Below are 20735 nucleotides of genomic sequence, written 5' to 3'. Positions count from 1 at the left end.
AAACCATTCTATGATTCTATGAAATGTAAAGCGATACTTCTGCTTGAAGTGTGTTCCTTTGTGCAGACGACTCAGTAATACAACGTAGCTGTTGGAAAGTACTTTTATTAAAAGTGCATGTATATACCTTTTGATCATCAGTTTTAAGATTGTAACCAATTAAGTGTACAGCTTGCAAAGATGTACAAATGCCATTATTCACTTGCTTTACAGAACTTTAAAAATTTTCAAATTGTTTAAGCGTGGTAACTGAGTATGCCCCATAGATGACTCTGCAAATCAGTAATTCTACAGAAGGGTTAATGCTTTGGTGCTGAGCAGAAGAAATTAACAGTCTTTCTTTACTGTCTTTGAATGTGCAAGATGGATGTATGTAATGCAGGGCACCATGGAGAATGCCCATAAGAAACAGGTATGAATATAGGAACATAGAGCTAGGGAGTAGCAAAGTATGCCAAATAGCATAAGGAGGTAAAACAATGAATGCAGAGTATATGTCCAGAATTGGATTTTTTTTCTTCAGGAATCTTAGCACCAACAAGGATGAGTGGATGCCTGAGTTATGCACCTCCACATAACTGCATTTCAAATGTGAGTATTGCAATAGCATGTTCAAAAATACTTGCTTACCCTGGCATCGTGTTGATAATTTGAAGGCATATTTAAACACATGGGTATATGAATTTAAGAAACTGAGATGTAAATAAGAATTAAGAATTGCCATATTAATTCCTACATGTAAAAGGCACTAACATTTTCCAGACTATTAAGAATATTCTATTTTCTGAAAGTAATAAGGTGTTCGGGATATGCCTGAATGTCACTAAATACGACAAACATCGTTGGATTTTTCACATTGTCAACCACGCTGTCATACATGTCAGTAGGATCCGCTGGGTTTTTTGGTGGTGGAGTGATTAGTCCTCCACTCCCAGCACAGTACTGCCCAGTGAGGACCCGAGCCAAGTACATGTATCTTTTGCCGTTCGTATCTGGTCTGGAATAAGTATCCTGAGCAGAGTAACTTGCATCAACAGCAAAGTAGGTTCCTTTTCCAATGCTTGCAGCTGTTTGGAAATAAAATGTTTTCAAATATAGTTAGTGTCCTGATTTCCATAAGAATCTCTAAAGCTCCATTTTTTTTATTTTTTTTTTTTCCTCCACTCTGTGGAAGTTATACATTCAGTTATAATTTAAACAGCAAATTCTATTAATAATTGTTTGTATCAGAATCAAGTATGAATCCACTTAGATGTCAGGTAATATCAACACCCAGGTCTTGCCTGCTCTTTCCTTTGGGGAAAAGATTTCCTTTCTCTGTTTAGTCTGCAATCCATCAAATTGCAAATCTTCAGAGCCTTTTCAGCTTACAATGACTCTATAATTGTAATTACAATTTTCTAGTTACACTTCACAGCAAGAAGTTAGAGGAATCCTGTTTCTTAATCTGAGACAGATTTCTTTTTTTCTGACACTGGTAGAAAGCTGTTCAGGCCAGACAGGTCCTTCCTATCTGGCTGCTCTCATCTTTGGATATTTTTGCATGGCTACCCAGCCTGACAGAAGGGAAGTGTGCCTTTGCTATCGTAAATCATGGCCACGATGGTGAGGTGGATGTCAATACTCACAGGCAGCGAGAGGACATGGGAATCTAGAGCTCTGGCATCCTGAGTAAAACAACCTCCTGGCACTACCAAAGAGCAGGAAAGCAAAACTACATCTCCTCCAGTCATGTTATAGGAAGAAATAGTGGCTGCCATTTCTATCTGTGCACAACCTGATACATTTTGTGTATGTCAGGCTTCATTTTCTCAAGAAAACATCAGTGTAAGTACCTCTAGAGGATCCAGAGAAATGTCTGCTTTAGGATCCAGACCACACTGAAGTGTCAACTAGATCTGAGTTAAGATGTCTGGCTCTCTCAAGATCAAGTCAGCCCTAGGCATGAACAATTATGTCTTAAGGAAGCAAACATTAAGAATAAAGAGTAAGGACTTTTGAGGTAAGGTTGCAGGAGCTCTAAGAGCACCTGGTACCTCAATTCAACCCAAGTTTGACTTCTTTGGATCCTGTCCTTCATCTTTGAATGCTACCAAATAATAAACATGACTGTACTAGAGGAACTGGACAAAACAATCTTTCTGCTAAATATTTAATAGTTATCCCTAATAACTATTGAAGGAGAAGAATTAACTAATTAAATTCAACTTATTTCATTTGCATAAAAAGGGTAGGGGAGTGGCATCTTCTGATTGCTTGTGCTCTCCTTGTCTTTGAAGGCAATAGAAGTATCTGTACCCTACTTTGCTACGTGCCTGTAAGAGGAGAGGAGATACGAGCAGCTGGTTAGTATCTCAGCTGAGGATGTTCAACAGCAGTCCCTGTTCCTTTCTGTAGGCAGATGATACAAACCATTTCTGAAAAGGTGCCCAGGCTTGATTTCAGAGTAAGTGAGCTTTTTCTGATACTCTCTGGCTAGTGGCATTTATCAACAAGGGATTAACTAACAGGTTAGCTCCTCTGTCCATATAGTTAATGCTCCAGAATTGTTTATTAGGTTGTTCTCCAACCTTATTCAGTCTTCATGTTGGGCTGGCAGAACTGTAACATCAACATTCCCTAGCACCTTGTACATGTTTAGGAAATTAACTGCTTTGGATAACGACTCACCATTCTTTCCAGCAAAGCCACGATTAAATCCATTGTAGTTGATCGTGTTCAATGAGGATACAGCTGTCCCATGAAACAGCAACTTCTCATTATTTTGATTTTTGTTCATTGTAGACAGAGAGTTTTTTTTTATTTGGTATGTCTGCCAGAGGAAGGGATTTTGTATTCTTTCAATCTGCAAAGTTACAAAATAGAACTATATTTATACTGGTAGAGACCAATATTTATCACTTCAGGAAAGCATTAAAACAAAATCAAACAAAGAATGACAGTAATTTTTACTATGCCCTGTTAGTATGTGGTTTGGGGTGGGGAACTGAATACGTAAGCCTCCTGAAAAATCAGAAACCAAAGTAGCTTACAAGAGGTTTTCAAGCTTGGTCACTTTTGGCATGCATTTGCCTTGCCTAGTATACCAGGCACACGGGCACTCATGGTAGCTGTGCATTGTCACTTCTAGAAATAAGCTGTTGCAGCACTGCTAGAAGCAATGATGTAAGATGCCTTCTGTACATCCTAATCATCTTTACTGATGATTTTCTCACTCAAGAGTAGGCAGTAGCGACAGCATTACACTGAATTCAAGTTTCTCTTCTAGATCTCAGCTTGGAAGTCAAAATTACTTCCTTTACTGTGTAGCGTAGCAACCCCCAAGAAAAAGTCTTGTATAAAAATAAATGGATGGCAAGACAGATGTTGCTGGCTCCCTATGCCTACATGAATATAGCTCAGGGGCAAACACTGTATCTGCATCAAAGTATAATCTTAAGGCACTGCTGTAAGATCTTTAAATTTTCAGTGGAAAAGGACTTCATGTCAACGCCTAATTTTTTCCATTGTACACTAATATTTTGTTCAATTTGTATCTTAGTGACCATGCTCATTGAATGACATGATGGAAGAAAATTAATTCAAACATCTTCTCACTCTTAATTTCACTGTATTTTCTCCTATTTATCACTCCTCCTGATTTTGAGTAATTCCATCTTCTCCCTGGCAATTAAATCTCTGTGCACTGTGTTGCAGACTTCTCAGTAAGCAGATCAAATCTTGACACTTTGGTTGAAGCCAACACTCTAGCCTGAAAGGCTATGAGACTGACAGGGAAGAAGTAGTAAAATAGTAAAAAGCTTTATGGCCAGTCTGCGTGGTCTTTTTATTTTCCTTTGTATTCTGAATGCGTTTGCTCATGCTTCAATTTCAGTATAGAATTCCCTCAATGGAAATCCCACATTAACTAGTAAGCACCACATTTAGTTGAACACAGAGTCAGCCTGAAGACCTGATGGTCACTGGTTTTACATTATTAGAAGGCAGAAAAGGCAGGGCAACTCTTAGGAAATGTTATTTATATCCACCCTGTGCAGTGCTGGCGAGACTGACATATCAAAGGTGTATTAGGTTGCAGACACCTTAACAAACAAATACTTAGAAAGTATATTCATGTTTTTAACCCAAGAATTTGCTTTTCCCCCCACCATTGTATTCACCTTCTCTATGACAAAGCTGGGACAGGTTTTAGAAAATTTGTTCTGAACATCCAGATATTCCTGACTTGATGGCTTGAGATTCACCAGTTTGACCCGTTCGTTCTGCATGTCTTCCCAGTGCTTAGGGAGCTCTATTGACTGCTTATCTGCAAAACAGAGACTGCATTATTATCACAGATAGTTTTGTAGGCACGTCCTACAAACCAGCTGCAACTGGCTGAGAGGACAGTACCTTATGCAGTATTGCATTCCAAGAATACTCTCTCTCTCTCTCTCTCTCCAATACATGACTGCCTCTGTAAAGCACTGTTAAGACTTTACATTTTCTCTAGTCTAATTATCTTCATACCTGTATCTAATTAAAACAAGTTTGAAAACCACAGAATAGTTTTACACATTCTTCATACACCACTTCCTTTGTCAGACTTAAGCATGAAAACTTGTGCTCACTAGTCACATAAATACAAATCTTATCTGTACATAAAACAGATGTTCTGATTTCAGTCATATCTGCCACTAATTATGGAAATAAAACTCCTGGCTATGATATGCCTGGGGAAAAAAATAAATAACAAGTAAAAAAAAAAAAAAAAAAAAAAGAGGAAAAATAGCTATGGAATAGCTTACTTCAGAATACCTGAGTTTGCTTTTATCAGAATTATCATTCAATAATCACTATTAATGGGTTTTTTTAATTAACAAAGCTGTAATTTACCTTCATTCTTTGGCACACGTTGAACGTTTGTAGTTTTTCCTTGGTCATCAGTAGCCTGTAGAGTATTCAGATCCACCTTGTAGTTCTTCTTGTTAATTTTGACAACAAGATGTGGTTTTTTAGCTATTTTTGCATCCTCCAGATGCATATTTGTAAGTTTATCAAAAGAAACAAAGCTATCATTGCTTCCTGGATACCTCCATTCTACCAGGTTATAAACAAGCTCTGCCTTGGATCGTTCTTCTTGAGTATCTTTAATTTTTTGGATAATTTTTTGAACTTCCACATAAACACAACAGACATCCCTGCTAACACCAGAAATTTTAATGTGAGGGGGGGAAAGCTTATTTTCAAGCTCAATGGAAACAAGCTTTTTTCTCTGGAGATCTGCCAAAGCATCAATTTGCCTCTCATCAAAGTTTTCAATTAGCTCATCTGAAATATTGTTTTCCAACTGTTCCTTTAAAATTAAATTATTTATCCAAGACTCAGCTGCATCCACATTTTTTTGGCTTTCTCCACAAATTTGAAATGTGGCTAAATAAACTTTCTTTTCCAAAACCATGGGCTTTTTCGTCTCAGTGGGTTGTTTTCTGCTCCAAAACAATGCTGTGAAAAAAAATATATGTTAATTGTTAGTTTTAAATAAAAGATCTTTAGTTTTATGTGCACATGGAAAACCCACCTACTTACATTTAAATGTAGAAATCCACGAACCTGTTGTGGATGAATCTGAATAGTCTCTTTTCTTCAGGCTTTCGGCGAAGTCTTTGAGCATATTTATCTGGAAGATGACGATTCTAATTTTTTTCAAATGCTGTACTGATTTTTTGCTTGCAAATTCCACTATAGCATCCAACATGTCATCAGCTACCTTCGCTGGACTCTGTCCTGCTTGACCTAAACAACAATAAAAGGCATGTATCAGTGAACAGTACGTAAATCAAGGCAGCATCCAGAAAACAGAGATCACATCCCCAGCCCATACAGACTGGTGTCCCCCTCTCCTCCTCCATCACACTTTCTGGCCAAAGCCCCAGGCTTAACCTCAGCTTTACACCTAAGCCTGGGAGCTCCAGGAGCTGACACCCTTCAAAGACCTGAGAAGCCCTTCTGGAATTTACCCCCCATTTACCTGGAGGCTCCAACAAGCACTTCAGCCATAGCATCCCCCTGACGTTTTTAAACCCACACATCACTACCTCTATCCCTATCTTTAAACAGCAGATAGGCTGAAACAAGACCCATAAAAGGTGTAAACTGCAGGTATTCTGTACCCAGCTCACAATTTCCTTAGTCAGCCAGGCAAGGTTTTGGTCTCAGGACAACTCTGGATTTCTTTGCCTATAAACCCTGACCCCAGCCCTCCCGTGTGGCTGAAATCCCAAAGCAAGGTCTGTGGAAAGTTTGAAGAAAAATGCAGGGTGGCCAGCTGAGATACACAGTCTCTTTTGGGGCAGAATGTCTTTTATGGAGCAATACCTTTTCTTTAGGTTTTCTTGCTCAAACAATATTGACTGTAATATTTATAGTTTTTTTTTTAAAAAAGCAGCATTTCTGAAGTGTGCAGATTGTGTTTGAACTGACTACAGTGAACTTTCACAAGTCACAGTTTATGGAGCTCCTGTACAAGTCTACTGTTACCCATATCAGAAGTATTAACTTTGTCCCAGTTTCTGAACTACCCCCATCACAGCCCTCATCACTCTCCCAAGAAAACACAAACCTGTTCCAATTGCTGGGAAGGCAACAGATTTGTACATCCTTAGCTCACATTCCTTAAGCACTTTGGAGACCTGATTCTTCACGCCGTCGTTGTGAATTAAGTGGATGATTTTACTGCACAACAGTTTTCCACCTTTTGTGGTAATAAAGTCATTTCCAAGCTGCCCAGCTAGAAGACAGAAGATAAAAAAGGAGACATAACATTTTCAAAGTGGCTATCTTCTGATAAGACAGCTGGTTATACTAATGCTAGGAGAGAAATTGAAAAAGTGCAAAGAAATCCACTGTGAGCTATATTGCCCTGTTTTTTGATTCCAGGTTTTCTCTGTAAATACCACAATTGCAGAATTTCTTTGAGAAAGTAATTCAAGTAATTGTGTGTTTCCTAATTTCCCAAGATCTCTGCTAAAAAGCAGTTTCCTATTAAGTAAAGCTTAAGAAATTATGTTGAATTTAAATACAGTTAACTTTTATTTAAAAGCATGCCAACAGAATGTGCACGATTCATTTCTATGAGAAAACTTTTCTTATGCCAGTTATGCCTTGAAAGCTCAAACTCTTATTCTACAGAAGAGCTGAATGGTTAAAATAATATTAAGATAATGACCAGCTGATCCAAGAACTGCTGTATGGAATCTTTAAAAAGACATTCATGTTTTTCAGAGCACTCCCGTTTAATTACAAACACCTCAAAATGGAGTCATGTTGTGAGGATGAATGGAATGATGAACACAGAGTTACATACCACTTTACTGGTCACAAAGGTAATGACCGATTGATTCTAAGACACTCTGCATGTGCTGAGATCAGGCTGATAAACAGGGGGAGCCTGCAGAACCAAAGGCTGGGAAAAATATCCAGGAAACTCCATTTTGAAAGTTAACTTCCAGACTCAGAGCAAGAACATTTTGTTTATGCAACCAGAAGGTGTTCCTTTTTGTGCTCGTAGAGGCCAACCACAGTGAGTTGGGATTTTGCTGCTCTACAGGTCTGGCAGAATGCAGACTATGGAACAACTCAGGATCAGGGTGATAAGCAGAGTTACATTGTTTCAGTAAAAAATAGTTAATGTGTTTGTGAATATAAACCCAGATTTTCTACGAGCTTTTAAAATCCAGTCCTGCACTTGCTCACACCAAAAGACAGCCTGACACCACTTTTTTCAGAGTCAAAACTTCAGTTCTCCTGTAGCTGACAACAGATGAGCTTAAAAACTATACTCAAGTTAATGGGACTGTTTCTGTTCTTACTTGAGGAACACACTTGAGTAATTTCAGGGTTAAGGAAATTAAATCACATTAATTTCCCAGCACTTATTAGCATCAGAAAACTATATCCATCCAGCTGTGAAAGGAAAAATTCTCAAAGTAGGTGTCAAAACAACACCAGGGATTTTCAAAATTCTTAAAACTGAAAGCTGTGTTTTCAGATGAAATAATTATATGATCAGAGTAGAGAATTATAAAACAACTTTAAGTTTTCAGACAGAACAAAAAAAAAAAAAATCAAACAAAATAGTATGCTTTAACTTACCATATTGATTACATTCTCTTTGTACTTCGGAACCAGCAGCATCCATAATTGCTTTGAAGACCCCTTAAGTTATACAAGAAAAACATACACATTCATTAAGTCAACTTTGTTTTGTTTTTTCCCCCAAAATTCGACTCAACTTCTGTACTCTACCTATTCTCCAAATTCTCCTATGGCAAGATCCCACAAAGTGCAAGACCTTGCCCTAAGTACCCTCCATGGCACACTACACTGGCTGCAAAGAGAACACTGCCTTCATCATTGATTAGAAATCATTAACAAGAACTCCTATGTCATCCTTTCACCAGCCAATAATACACCCCACACCAAACTCTCCGATTGCTTTGAATTGTATCATTTAATGTCTTTCATGTTTGCAATTGACAATGTCACCAAAGAATTCTTTGCTTCTTACAGGTCAATTTACTTAACCAGGGCTTCGGGCTTACAGTGAAACATATTAGGACAAGAGCAGTTTTTCAAAATTGTATTTGATCTAAAAAGTGCCTTTTATTTAAGCATTTTTGGTTTTAAACAAGAATAATCTGGTCAGATGCCTTCTGTTTGTTTGGAAACTAAATTGGATATTCAGGACACGTCGAAAAAACCTCTAAGATCTGCTTCCTGAATAATCACAACACTCGCTCTCTCTCTCTCATCTGAAAGATACTTCATAAAAGTTTCTCATACAGACAATTCTTTCTCCTGCCCCTTTCTAAAAACTAGCCCAAATTTATCACTAAAGAATTATATACTCAATACAATACCTGATGAGGCATCAAATAGTGAATTTGCTATGTTTACAATAACCTCTGTATCTTCATTGGTAATATCTCCACAAACTACTTGGAGTGTAATGGAACCAATCTGCTTTTCAGTAACTTTCAGTAGTTCAGGTGAACGAGGCCTAACGACACCTGCAATGGAAAGAAAAATGCCTTAAAATACTTCTCTACATTTGGGTATTGTTCTCTCCCACTGATGGAAACTTCAACTTATCATTTTAAGGAATATGCTCTAGATCAGTTTGATGGACCTAGAGAGCCTCTGCCTTTCCCTTTACTCCAATTCTGAAAGCAGGGAGGGGCAGTATTCTTCCTGTTTAAATACAGCGAAAGTGAAACCATTTCTATTCCTGTAAATTGACGCAGTATGAATTCAGAAAGGACTTCTGGGGTTTTCTGATCTGACCAGCTCTGTAACAGAGTTTCCTGAATTAACACTTACAAGAAATGGAGTATCTGGCTTAAACATTGCCAGCAACAGAGATCCTATCACACCACTTTTGTAAGTATTTCACCTTTAGCCTCATAGACATAAACTGTTCTTTACTTCTAGTCTAAACTTACCTAATTCATATTTTATCTGCATACTCTTAACTTTGTCTCACAGCAACTGAGAAAAAAGAGCTATATATTCTTATGACTAAGCCTCTGCCGTTGATGCAGTTCACTCATGTTTTTGCTACTGTGTCACACTACCATCAATTAATAAATGGAAAGGAAAGAATCCATTCCGTATATCTCTATATAGGAGATTAAAAGTACAGAAACACATTATGTATGGCTTGGTTGGCAAAGCAATACCAAGTTCTTGTGCCCTTTGAGTAGGACAAACTAAAGGTTCTCCTATCATGATATCCTCTTCCATGCAATACGACTGGCCTCACTAAGAGATGAGTATGTCCTCAACAAAAGAAATTCCTCTTTAAGATTTTTACAAATGCAGTTTAAGAATGCCAGTCCATTAGGAAGGAAAAAAAAAATGCCATGTGTCTTGATGACATTTTGTCTGTTTCCCAATACATATAAAACCACTTTACAATATTTACATTATCCCCTATGTCCCACCTCCTGCCCCTACACATCTTACTTGGCTGTGGTGATGCTGCAGCACCGGAACTTCCAGCTACTCTATGTTCTAGTTCAGCAGTAAAAGCCTAAGAAGAGAAAAAAGATACCAGAGATAGTAGGTCAGAGTTTATATACCAAATATTTCTATAATTAATATTAGCAGTCATGTGGCTCCTTCTGAGCCATTTGATGCATTTTACTGTTGTGTTTAGGTATCATTAACAACAGTGGAAGGACACTGCATTCACAGATCCTGTCTTTACATTGCCAGAACTCCTCTGTCAAAAGACGAGTGAGCATCTACGAGCGTTTATAGCACCAGCAGCAAAGCCAGTTCTGTCTGCAGCTTGTGCTTGCTGAGAGTTTGTATTTCAGAGATACTCAGTGAGACACTGGAGAGACATCCCACAGACACCAGCCCACAGCAGTAAGAAAGTGCTAAATTATTCCCTTAAGAAAGCAATGTAACTAAAATATATTGTTAAGGCATAATTAGAACAGTATATAAGACAGACAGCTTTGTCCTGAGAAGAACTACCTGAATGTTATCTATATCTTTCGGATTCAAGAGAAAATGAACTTCCTGGAGAGTCTTCTGAGGGTGAGTACTACTGAACTTGAATACCACATCAAACATTAACTTAGCAACAACCATTTTAGGAAATCCAAATCCTCCAGTTCCTATAGTGGGGAAAGTGATTGATTTCAGTCCAAGCTCTTCAGTTCTCCTCAAGCAGAAATTGATTATATCTTCTAAGTCCTGTAAAACACAACAAAAAGAATTTATTATTAGTTCCATACAGACTATACTGCTATGAGAAAAAAGTCCCAGTGCATCAAGGCATCTTTAAGGTCACTCCAACAGAAGTAAATGTAGTTGAGTCATCTAAACTATTTTAAAACCTGAAACTTCAGGAAAGGATCCCAAGTAAATCTGTTTTCAAAATCAATTTATCTTTAAAAAAAAAAAAAATAATTAAAATGTACCTTCAGAGCCTGTCCTTTTCCTCCATCCCATATAGGAACTATGGCATGAAACACAGACTTGCAGGTCAGAGCGCATCCACTGGTGCAGACCACACTCCCTTGACCAGCACCCCTTCTTTGTTTGTCAAACTCTACTTGGAGTGCTGGTCCAGCCTTTTCTAGCAAAGCTTTGCAAAGAGGTCCCACGCCAAACTTCAGATCTGTGCCAACACTGTTGACAATAACATCCGTCTGCAACAAAATTACAACAAAAATGTCTATAGCCAGACTTCCAAGTAAAAATACACATCGAGACCAATAGCACTACCAAAGCAACGCACAGCACGGAAAACAAGATGCCAATGGAGACATAACTTGGTTTTCAGCACAGCTTCTGCGTACTGACTATTCCTGGATTTGTAGGAAACCTATGGTAGGCAGCACCAGACCCCCTGTGAGTACCAACACCACAGGTATCTAGGTGCAAGCAGGTCATCCATCCATCCATCCATGTGTCCATCCATCCATCACTGTCAAGCCCTCAATGGAGGTAAAGCTGTGACCCACCTTGTCCCAAGCAGACACCAGTGTCTGGGCAGCTGCAATAAATCCAAACTCTACAGCCTGCTTCATTCCCTCTCCTCAGACCCAGCCTGTCCTACATTTCCTTGGGAAGAACTGCTGCAGTATTGTTCCTTCTTCTCTAGAATCATCACAGGATGAAAAATATATGTATTGTATAAGGTACACGTAATGTAGAAGTTTTAATGTCCCTTTCCTCCTTTTCACTGAAGTGTGACTGGCTACACCTTATCAGAAAAGCAGCACCTCATGCACCAAAACAAAGTGAAGGGAGGTGGTTGTGCTCTCATGAAGTAAAACAGGCAAAGACCCAAAGTGTGGCATTTGCTTTGCTTTTTTCCACTGGAGACATTTTAATTAGATGTGTCATGTTGAGGTGTCCTGGTTTGGCTAGGATAGAGTTAATATCCTAGATAGACAGTGAAACTATCACATGAGGTTTTTTGGTTTTTGTTTTTTTTTTTTTTTCATCTAGTATTTCTCTTTTATTGGAATAGCCTTTTACAGGCACCAAAATGACAACTAAAGCGACTAATATTGAAACAACAGGACAATAATAATAATTTAGGGAGATTTAAAACTTACAAAATATAAAAATTGGGGGCTGTTGAAAAAAAAACAGAGATTTATCAAGATGCACTTTGCCTCACTGAAGAAAAAAAACCTAAGAAACTACGTCAAAGGTGTAAACCAAGTCTTGATTGTCTAGGTGACTAGTAGTTAAACTCTTTGTTAGCAAAAAGAATGAAAAAAGAAAAAGGGGGAAAAAATAAGTAGAACCAGGTCTAGACTTTAGCAAAACAATTTAAGCATACACTCTTCTATGGGGTCGTGTTTCTAGAGCCCAATAACCTCTTCACAGACTGTGTCTTTAATCCATCAAAAGAGAAGGGTACTAAAACCAATAAGCTACAACCTTCCTGTCAGCATGGCTCACAGCAACAGCCAAGGAAGGTGCCAACTTCCCATAATATCCAATCTAGATGGCTACAGATTGTATAAATACTTGTAGGAAGCATTTTAATATTTCCCTTCTAGAAAAAAAGCAAACTGTTTTACATGTTGACCTTTGATCTGGAGCACTAATAAAATCTAGCTGGGAACGAAACATCCCAAAATTCACAGCTGTCCACCAGAAACAGCTGCAGAGTGACAGATCCCAACCTGAAAACCACCAGCTTTCCAAGTTCACCTTCTCGTTTAGCTAGCACAGAGCCGTTGACTCCTTACATAGCAATTGCCTTGTAAAACCATGTAGCCTACTGTCCTTCCTTTTCTACTTATATTTAAAGAAGACACTCAATCAGGTTAGAGAGGAAGCAGAAAATTAAAGACCTACCGTGGCTTCCTGAATGTTTTTCTCCTCTATTTGGATGCGAAGCCCTTCATTTGTCATAATCATCCGCAGATCCTTTCTCTTCTCCTTCTGGCTTTCTCTCAGCTTCAAGTCTTCGAAGCATGGCATCACATGTGGCAGGGAGGGTAATTTAACTGCAAACACTTTTCTTGCTGCCTCACTCAGAGCCTGAACTGTTTCTTCTGCATCATCCACAAGATGAATCTCCTTCAAGCTGCCCTCCCCCATGGATTCTTTCAAGGCCTCCTTGATGGCAGATAAAATTGAATGTGTACACGTCTGCAGCGGGAAGCCAAAAACCCCTCCGCTTACTGCGGGCAGAGCTATAGTACGATAATTGTATGTTTCAGCTAGCTGTAGACTTTTCTTCACTGTCTTTTTTAACAAGGATGTGCACTTGTCTGCTTCATTCTTGCTCCACTTGGGCCAAACAGCATGGATGACATTCTTGCAGGGGAGTTTCCCAGCACCAGTGATAACAGCACACCCAGGTTGCAAATTCCCGTTCCTCCTCACCAGCTCGTCACACTCCTGTTTCAACCCTGGACCAGCTGCTTTTAACAGCACCTCAGCAATGTGTTTTAAGTCTTCATCAGATGCATTCACCACAACATCAGCTGGGTAATTACCCAAGTTACCTTTATACACTGCTACTATAACTCCATCTATCATCATTTTCTTGTAGTAGAGCTTTCTTTTCTCTTTATCAACAACTACTTCACTCTTCCGTTGTTGTTGCTGCTCTTCTTCTCCTTCCAACCTAATCAAACAGTCAAATTTCTGCTTTGCCTCAAAAATGTACGACTCCATCCTCTCAATGAAGATCTCTTTGGCTCCTGGTTTATCATTTGGCACATTTTTCAAGTAAAGGGATGAGAGAATTTTTTCAAACACGGTCACTGCTTTGGGCACTTCTGCTCTTGGTCCACTCAGGGAAATAGATGGTGTCTTGGTGTTAAAATATACTGTCACACCTTTCTTCTTCAGTGGATGATAAACATTGGTTTTTTCTTTCTCTACAAACCGCACTGCCACCACTGACTTAGCCGGGATTACTTTTTCCACGTTTATGTTTCTATCTACAAAATCACTAATTTGCTGATAAGCTTCTGTTACAGCCTTAGAAAAGCCAGAAATAATAATGGTATTTTCTTTTCCCACAGGTTCATCAATGAGTAGAGTTTCCTGGGAAGAATTGTGCTTCTCACGCAAGGAGGCAAGAAGACTCCTCCACTGCTCCTTTTTAATGACCTCACTGTCCTCCACATTGACACACTGATATGCTAAGCCTGCCGTTATTTGCTTTTCTGCTTCTAAAAGATCTTGGGGAGCATCTCCAAATAGCAACACAGTATCATTCTCAAGCTCATAAAAAGCATTAATTTTTTCACTAATGAATAATGTCTCTGACATTGTTTTATTATCTACGTGCCGTAGATAGCAGAAAACACGAGGATCAATGGGAACTGATGTACATGGCATGTTCAATACCTTTTCCAGTAAGTCAGCTTTGATTTTATATACTTCTGCAGGTAACCCACACAACTGAAAAGTGTTTTTTGTGTCGTCATAAAAGATCTTTAAGCAGGGATATTCTTTGTGAATATTCTCTTCTAGCCCAGCATTGTGCAGAATGGCATACTTCCCTGGGACCACTGGCACTGAAATTTCTATGCTTTGTTTTTCCCTTTCACTTTCTTTCATGGCTTTTTCCATGCATTCCCTCACTTCTTTCTCTGCACTGTCCACTGCTGCTCTGTTGCCTGCAATCACCACCATCTCCTCAGAAATATCAGTTATGATCAAAGCAACATCTTTCACCAATCTGTTTTTCACCTCTTCCCAATCCACTGAGTTTACTTTACACTTTATAGCTATGTAACATGACATGATACGTGAGAACTCAGTAGAAGCATCTTGCTTCCATGTCTTGATCAACTTGATCATTGGCTTTTTCTGCTTGGAGAGAGATGATGACGGGCACAATGTAATTTCTGGCTGTGCACAGTCTGTCTCTGGCCATTTTAGCTCACAATGGCAAATTGCCATTTTCTGGTTTATGTCTTGGATCAGCTGAGGCTGCCCTTGTAAAAACTGCCAGACATACGGATCTAGTGGCACCCTAACGGGGTCTGGCATCTTGATAGTTGGTCTTTCTTCTCCATAGAGAGCTGTTCCTAGGGAGTGGTAATATGGATGCACAGAAATCTGTGTCTCCTCCAGTAAATGCTGCTTTTCTAAGACAGTTTTCACATCTAAAAGTTAGCACACACAGAGACAAGCACACATATATCATTAACTTCAAATCAGGCACATGACTGTGTTTTAAACTATTGCAATGAATATTTTTTTTTTCTTCTCATTTGAAAGAGCCATTTTTGTGCCTTTCAGATTTCCAAACCACTTTGCAGGGGACAAGATAAAAGGCAAATACAGTAAACATGCCTGAGCAGGGCCATATCAAGTTCCTACTATGAAATGCTCCTTACTGTCAACTTAAAATACAGCTCTTCATGCCAGTGCATTTTTTTTTTCCTATTTCAATTGGAATGGACAAAGGAAAGGAATTATAATGTTGTCAGGTACTTAAAACCACATTACAGTGATCCAGATTACCTACTAACTTAACATACAAAATATTCTTAAGCAAATTCTGAGAGTCAGAAGAAAAATAATTAAAGATATCTGCCAGGTGATTGAAGTAATGGAATTACTAAACCAGGAGTCTCCTAACACAGAGATATTTACCAGAGGTTGTGCTGGCACAAAAATGGGACAGTGATTCAACACAAGGAATAGTAACAAGATTGTTCTTTAGCTCTATTCTTCCCTGATAATGAATATATTTGACCTTAATTAGTTTCTGAAAGCTAACTGTGAAAGCTGAAGTCATTAAGAAATCCTGCTTCATCTCCCTGTAAGTACAATTCATGTTGCATTGATGATAAAAACGTCTGTAAATGGGGAAAAAAAAACATCAGTAGAAACAACCCATGCACAAAGCAGGTACTAAAATGAACCTCTGGTAACATAAAAAACCAGAGAGATTCTGAAACTCTAGACATGGAGCAGTATTTCCAAATCCAGAGCACTGGATTTAGCACAGGAGCAGGACAATGTATGCTGGCTTTAGTGACAGCAAGCCAGGCTTATCCTAATGCCCAAATTTCAGGTAATTTTCTTTCAGGTCCTCTGCCTGGAGCACTTTGGTCAGGCGAAGCACAATGTTACCTTTGTGATCACAGAAAGTAATGATGGCCGAGTTCTCGTCAGGGAAGAGCTGGACTTCCAGCACGGGCCCCCCTCCGTTCCGCACACTCTCAAAGTAAACGGTGATGTAGTCTGTGGAAACGGTCTCCGGTATGTTTTCAGCCTTGATGCTCTGAGTCAATTCAAGAAGCCTGGCAGTCATTTTGAATTCTTTAATTCTGTTGTTTTCTGAACATTTTTTGACAAATTCTTCAGTATCTGTAAACAGAAAAGCAGGATGAACTGTGTTTTCCTGTGCTGTTATCAGACCTGGCTACTGCTTCTGGCAAAGAAATGAGCTGAGTCTACTTCTCCCTGTAGTTGGAGCCAAGCTGTCTTTGGTGCCAAATAACTGTGTTGTAACGAAAAAAGGGGAAATGCACACAGCCACCTTACTCTCTGCTATTCCCTACCACTATGTATCGGTTCCCCTCTTCCTCATCTCTTGTTTAAACTAAGCACTTTTGTTTCACCGTCTCCTCAAATGGAGACTTTGTATACTTCAATAATTTGCAGAACTCAAACTCATTTCCACACACAGTCCACTTCTAATTCTTCTCCATCTAACCCAAAATAAGACAGAGACAATGAAACATTCTCATCCAATCTCAGATAATGAAGATGCCACCACTTTCTTTTTTCAGTGTAACATTTGGATCACAGGCATTTTCATGCAGAGCTGTATATAAGATTTACATCTTCCTGGAGAGACTACAGTCTCTCTTTTCAAAACTGTCTGAATCTAACAGGAGAGGACTCAAGTTCTGAAAGCTATTACTCATACATAGACATGGCAAATGATGATGTTCATCCTGTCTTACCGATACTTTTTATAAAGGTAGCTACGGCAGCATTTATTTCAGGTATCACTTCCACAGTGAAGTCATCATCTACTGACAGGCCACTGACGTTCTCTAACAGCATACGGAAGCATTTTGGACTGCATCCTTGTATGTTGTCAAACACCACCGAAGGTGAGGTCTCTGCAGGCTTTTCTGCGATGTTCTCCGCAGAGCTAGCTTCCTCCTGTGGTTCATTGTTCGGAAGAACACTCTCTGCTTTCTGCAAGGCTTCTGCATCAACTTCAACAGAAAGAGAAATAAGCCACATGACATATTGGTACACATTTTCTGGAATAAGCAGTTTTTGCTTACCCTTTCTCTCCTTTCCTTTCCCAAGAAGGGACATCATCTAACCAACCAAATACTGCAGGCTACCCCAGGACGTTTTGGGATCCAAAACAGCCCAGACACAATATTCTGCGGGGCTGCAGGCAGCTTCTTTGGTGGCACAAAAATAGCCATGAGTAAACAAGTCCAAGGTCGCTCAGATATCTCCCAGTCAGAGACATCAATAAAATAAAATAAAATAAAATCCATTGAGAAAATTGGCCACGGCTCCTCAGGCATTGGGAGGGTTTGTGAGAGACCCTGCAGCCTCTGTGTCTGTTTCTTAGCCCAGGTGCAGATACAACAAGCCCAAACATAGCTCAGGACATCCACAGGCACCACAGGCCACCCGTAGCTCTGTGTGACTCAGTGCAAAGCCTCCTGATGACCATCAGTGTGGCATGACAGCGCTGAAGGACTCGTGCACAGAAGGCTGTCAGGGATGCAACAAAATTTTGTTGCTAGAAAATATAGACAGGGGTGACCACTGAGTACCCCAGAAGTCCAGCGGCTGCCCGAGGAAGGCACATGTCCAGCTTTGCAGACATGAGGGTGGAGGTGGCAGAGAACCTCCAAACGAGAATGACATCCTCCTCCATGTGCCCGAGTAAACTAAAAGCATCACCCAGGTACGTGGCGACACAACTGTCCAACAAGTCATGGAAAACAGTGGTCAGAGAGCATTGCAGGGTGGCGGGGGACTGGCACAGGCCAGAGGGCACCCCAGGGTGCTCAAGATGGCCATACTCACAAACAAAGGCAGCTCTCCACTTCTTGCCCCAATGAACACTAGTAGGACCACCAGCCTCTCTCAATGTGGTAAACCAGCGTATCCCTGCACTATGGCAGGGAGATGAGCATCAAATGAAACCCTGGTGCTCACCACCCTCAGTATAAACCCCCAGGGCCCCAGTATAAATCTCTGGCAGTGGCAGAGGACACGTACGACTGAGGGGAGAGGAGCTCATTGGAGCAGTTGTACACCTGACCAGAGATGTTGGGGGTATAGGGTTTCTGTTTGCATTTGCTCAAGAACACCCAAAAATCCCTCAGTCCTGGGGCAGCATCCAGGGCCGGCCATGGGGGGCAGGGAGAGAGACAGAGATGCTGGGTGGGAAGGCTCAAGCAGGCAGCAGCACAAACAGGCTGGCTCTGCCCGCTCGCTGGGTTTACAAGCTCTCTCGAGGTACAACAACTGATACCAAACCCATAACATTTAGAGAAGACAGCTGCCTTTGAAGGCCTACCAGCATAAACCCAACAAGAGGAAAACAAAAGTAATAATCACGAAGCAATAGCTCTACAGATGCTAGTTATTAATTTCTAGATCGCCAACAGGAAATATCTGCTCCACTAGATCTACCAAAGAAAGCACGAAAAAGCCAAAAGTGAAAGCTAGGCTGATCCAACAAAGCAATTAAGAGCAGCACCTGAGGACTTTCAGGTTCCTCTCTAGTGTAACTAAAAAATAGTAGAAGACAACTTTGAGTATGTGATTTTGAAAGGTGGAAAACTACCCAAAATGGCACCAAACAGGAGTTCATACAGAAAGAAAAAGTCAGGATGGTAATTACTGAAGAACTTCCTGATGAACTGGTCTGTCTCGGGGCTGCGTATTTACTCTTCATAGATGTGGCTATATTTGGGTGTGCAGTACTGTTTTCTAGGTTGCTTCCTGAATCATAAATTCAGCTTAGCAGAATATTGCTGAAAGAGGACCTGGCTGAAGTCACTGAGGTACTGGGGAGATACACCACTTGCCTTTATAGGCTCGCCTACCTGCAGGGAGCACAAAGACACCAGGCCTGGGCCCAAGACCTAGAATCTTATCTTAGATCAGTTATGCAGCATAAGGGAACCAAATCCCTCTCTGGAGATGCTCCTCTGATTAAAAAGGCTATTTTAGAAGCTAAAACCAGACATCTGGTCCAAGTCTGGCAAGGTGGATGCCATCCTTGGTGATCAAGTCTACAGCGTCCCTGACCAGACATCTTTCCCTGTGGCACCTAACTCAGGCTGCAAAACTCAGAAGATTTCAGCACAACTCCCCACAGAACTGGAACCACGTGTGGAGAAAAGCACCAACATTTTCGCTTTATGAAGAGTCTGAATGACAGATAACATTTTACCTTTTGTTTCAATGTTGCTCACGGGATCCAGAGCCTAAAGCAAAATGAAAGCAAAATATAAGTGACTGATTTGACACTCTCACCACCATTTCAAAGCTCTGGTTAGGGTTACAATTTTTTTTCACCTTTGCAGGAACTAATTTTTCTTCAAGTGTCTCCTCTTCAGCAGCTGTTTCAGGCTCTGTGACAATCAAATTCAGTTCTTTTTTTCCCAAATACAGCTGATGAGACTGTTTCTCAAGAACTCGTTGCTTCACTAAATAAAACCAAAAAACACCTCAGTGACAATCTGAATAGAAATACAACTTTAAATTATGTAGCACACTTCCACCACTACATTAAGACACATGTACCATCCCACAAAATGAAAGAGCTTTAAATTCAGGATGTTAAAACAGCACGCACGAGGCTTTCCTCCTGAAATGAAGAACAGCAGAGGATGTTATTTCTGCAAAAAAACCACCAGAGATGCGAAGCCAAACTCCTCCACGTGTTTCCTGGTCGGTGCTGCCAGCAGCCTTGTGCTGGGGCAGCAGCACATGGGTCTGGGTACCACCCCCAACACTCTCTCCTAGCCAGTGCCAAAATGGCTTGGGGTTGTGTCCCCTGAACTTACCAGCCGAGTGTGTCAGCAACTAGGAAGCATGATAAGGAAGGAAAAAAAAAATAATCTGTATGCATATGCCTTTATGCACATATATGTACATGCATTTATATGTATACATTTAACACAACTGCAGCTGAATGCTTTCCACCTTGCTTCAAATTTATATAAACACATGTACATTACATATGTCACATTTTTTAGTGACAAGATATATTAAGTAGTGACATATGTACATATACATATGTAGTGACAAGACATATTAAGTTATATTAACATCAGCATTATTATTCCCAGTACCATCTAGAGAATACTACTGTACATCAAAATTAACATATATATATGTATCTATAGCCGGTAGGATATATTTATTAACTTATAGCCTGGAGTTATTAAAAATGCAATCAAGAGGCTAGTGCTGAGCACCCAATTTAAGCACATATATAAGCAATTACATATTCTATATTGCCTATTATGGGATGTATATGACATTATAGACTACGGATTTGTATATTACACATATTATAGACTATAGATTTGTATATCGCCCACTAGACATTATACATATTACATTCGATGCAATAATTAAGTCGGTATATATATGTTAACGCGCAGAAAGTGCGAGTTACAGCGCACGGGACAGCGCCTTGTATCGGGAGCCGACACACCAACCCGCTCCCCGGCCCCCGGCCC

The 20735-nt window shown here is 39.9% G+C and overlaps 1 protein-coding gene across 1 annotated transcript; it reads right to left on the bottom strand.

Moving 5' to 3' along the window:
* Positions 1 to 777: 777 nt before the first annotated feature.
* Positions 778 to 19694, bottom strand: LOC104520194 (protein mono-ADP-ribosyltransferase PARP14; the record flags this gene model as incomplete). Its single annotated transcript, XM_010164988.1, has 16 exons — positions 778 to 1067; positions 2671 to 2845; positions 4161 to 4306; positions 4876 to 5484; positions 5569 to 5775; positions 6602 to 6769; positions 8134 to 8196; positions 8901 to 9050; positions 10006 to 10072; positions 10525 to 10746; positions 10974 to 11204; positions 12874 to 15146; positions 16123 to 16359; positions 16962 to 17222; positions 19439 to 19472; positions 19564 to 19694. Coding segments are annotated over 16 exons (5264 nt in total), but the record flags the coding sequence as incomplete, so codon positions are not given.
* Positions 19695 to 20735: the final 1041 nt, after the last annotated feature.

Source organism: Antrostomus carolinensis, unplaced genomic scaffold (genome assembly GCF_000700745.2).
Source record: "Antrostomus carolinensis isolate BGI_N321 unplaced genomic scaffold, ASM70074v2 Scaffold20020, whole genome shotgun sequence".
Taxonomy (NCBI): Eukaryota; Metazoa; Chordata; class Aves; order Caprimulgiformes; family Caprimulgidae; genus Antrostomus; species Antrostomus carolinensis.
This window is presented reverse-complemented; position numbering and strand designations above follow the sequence as displayed.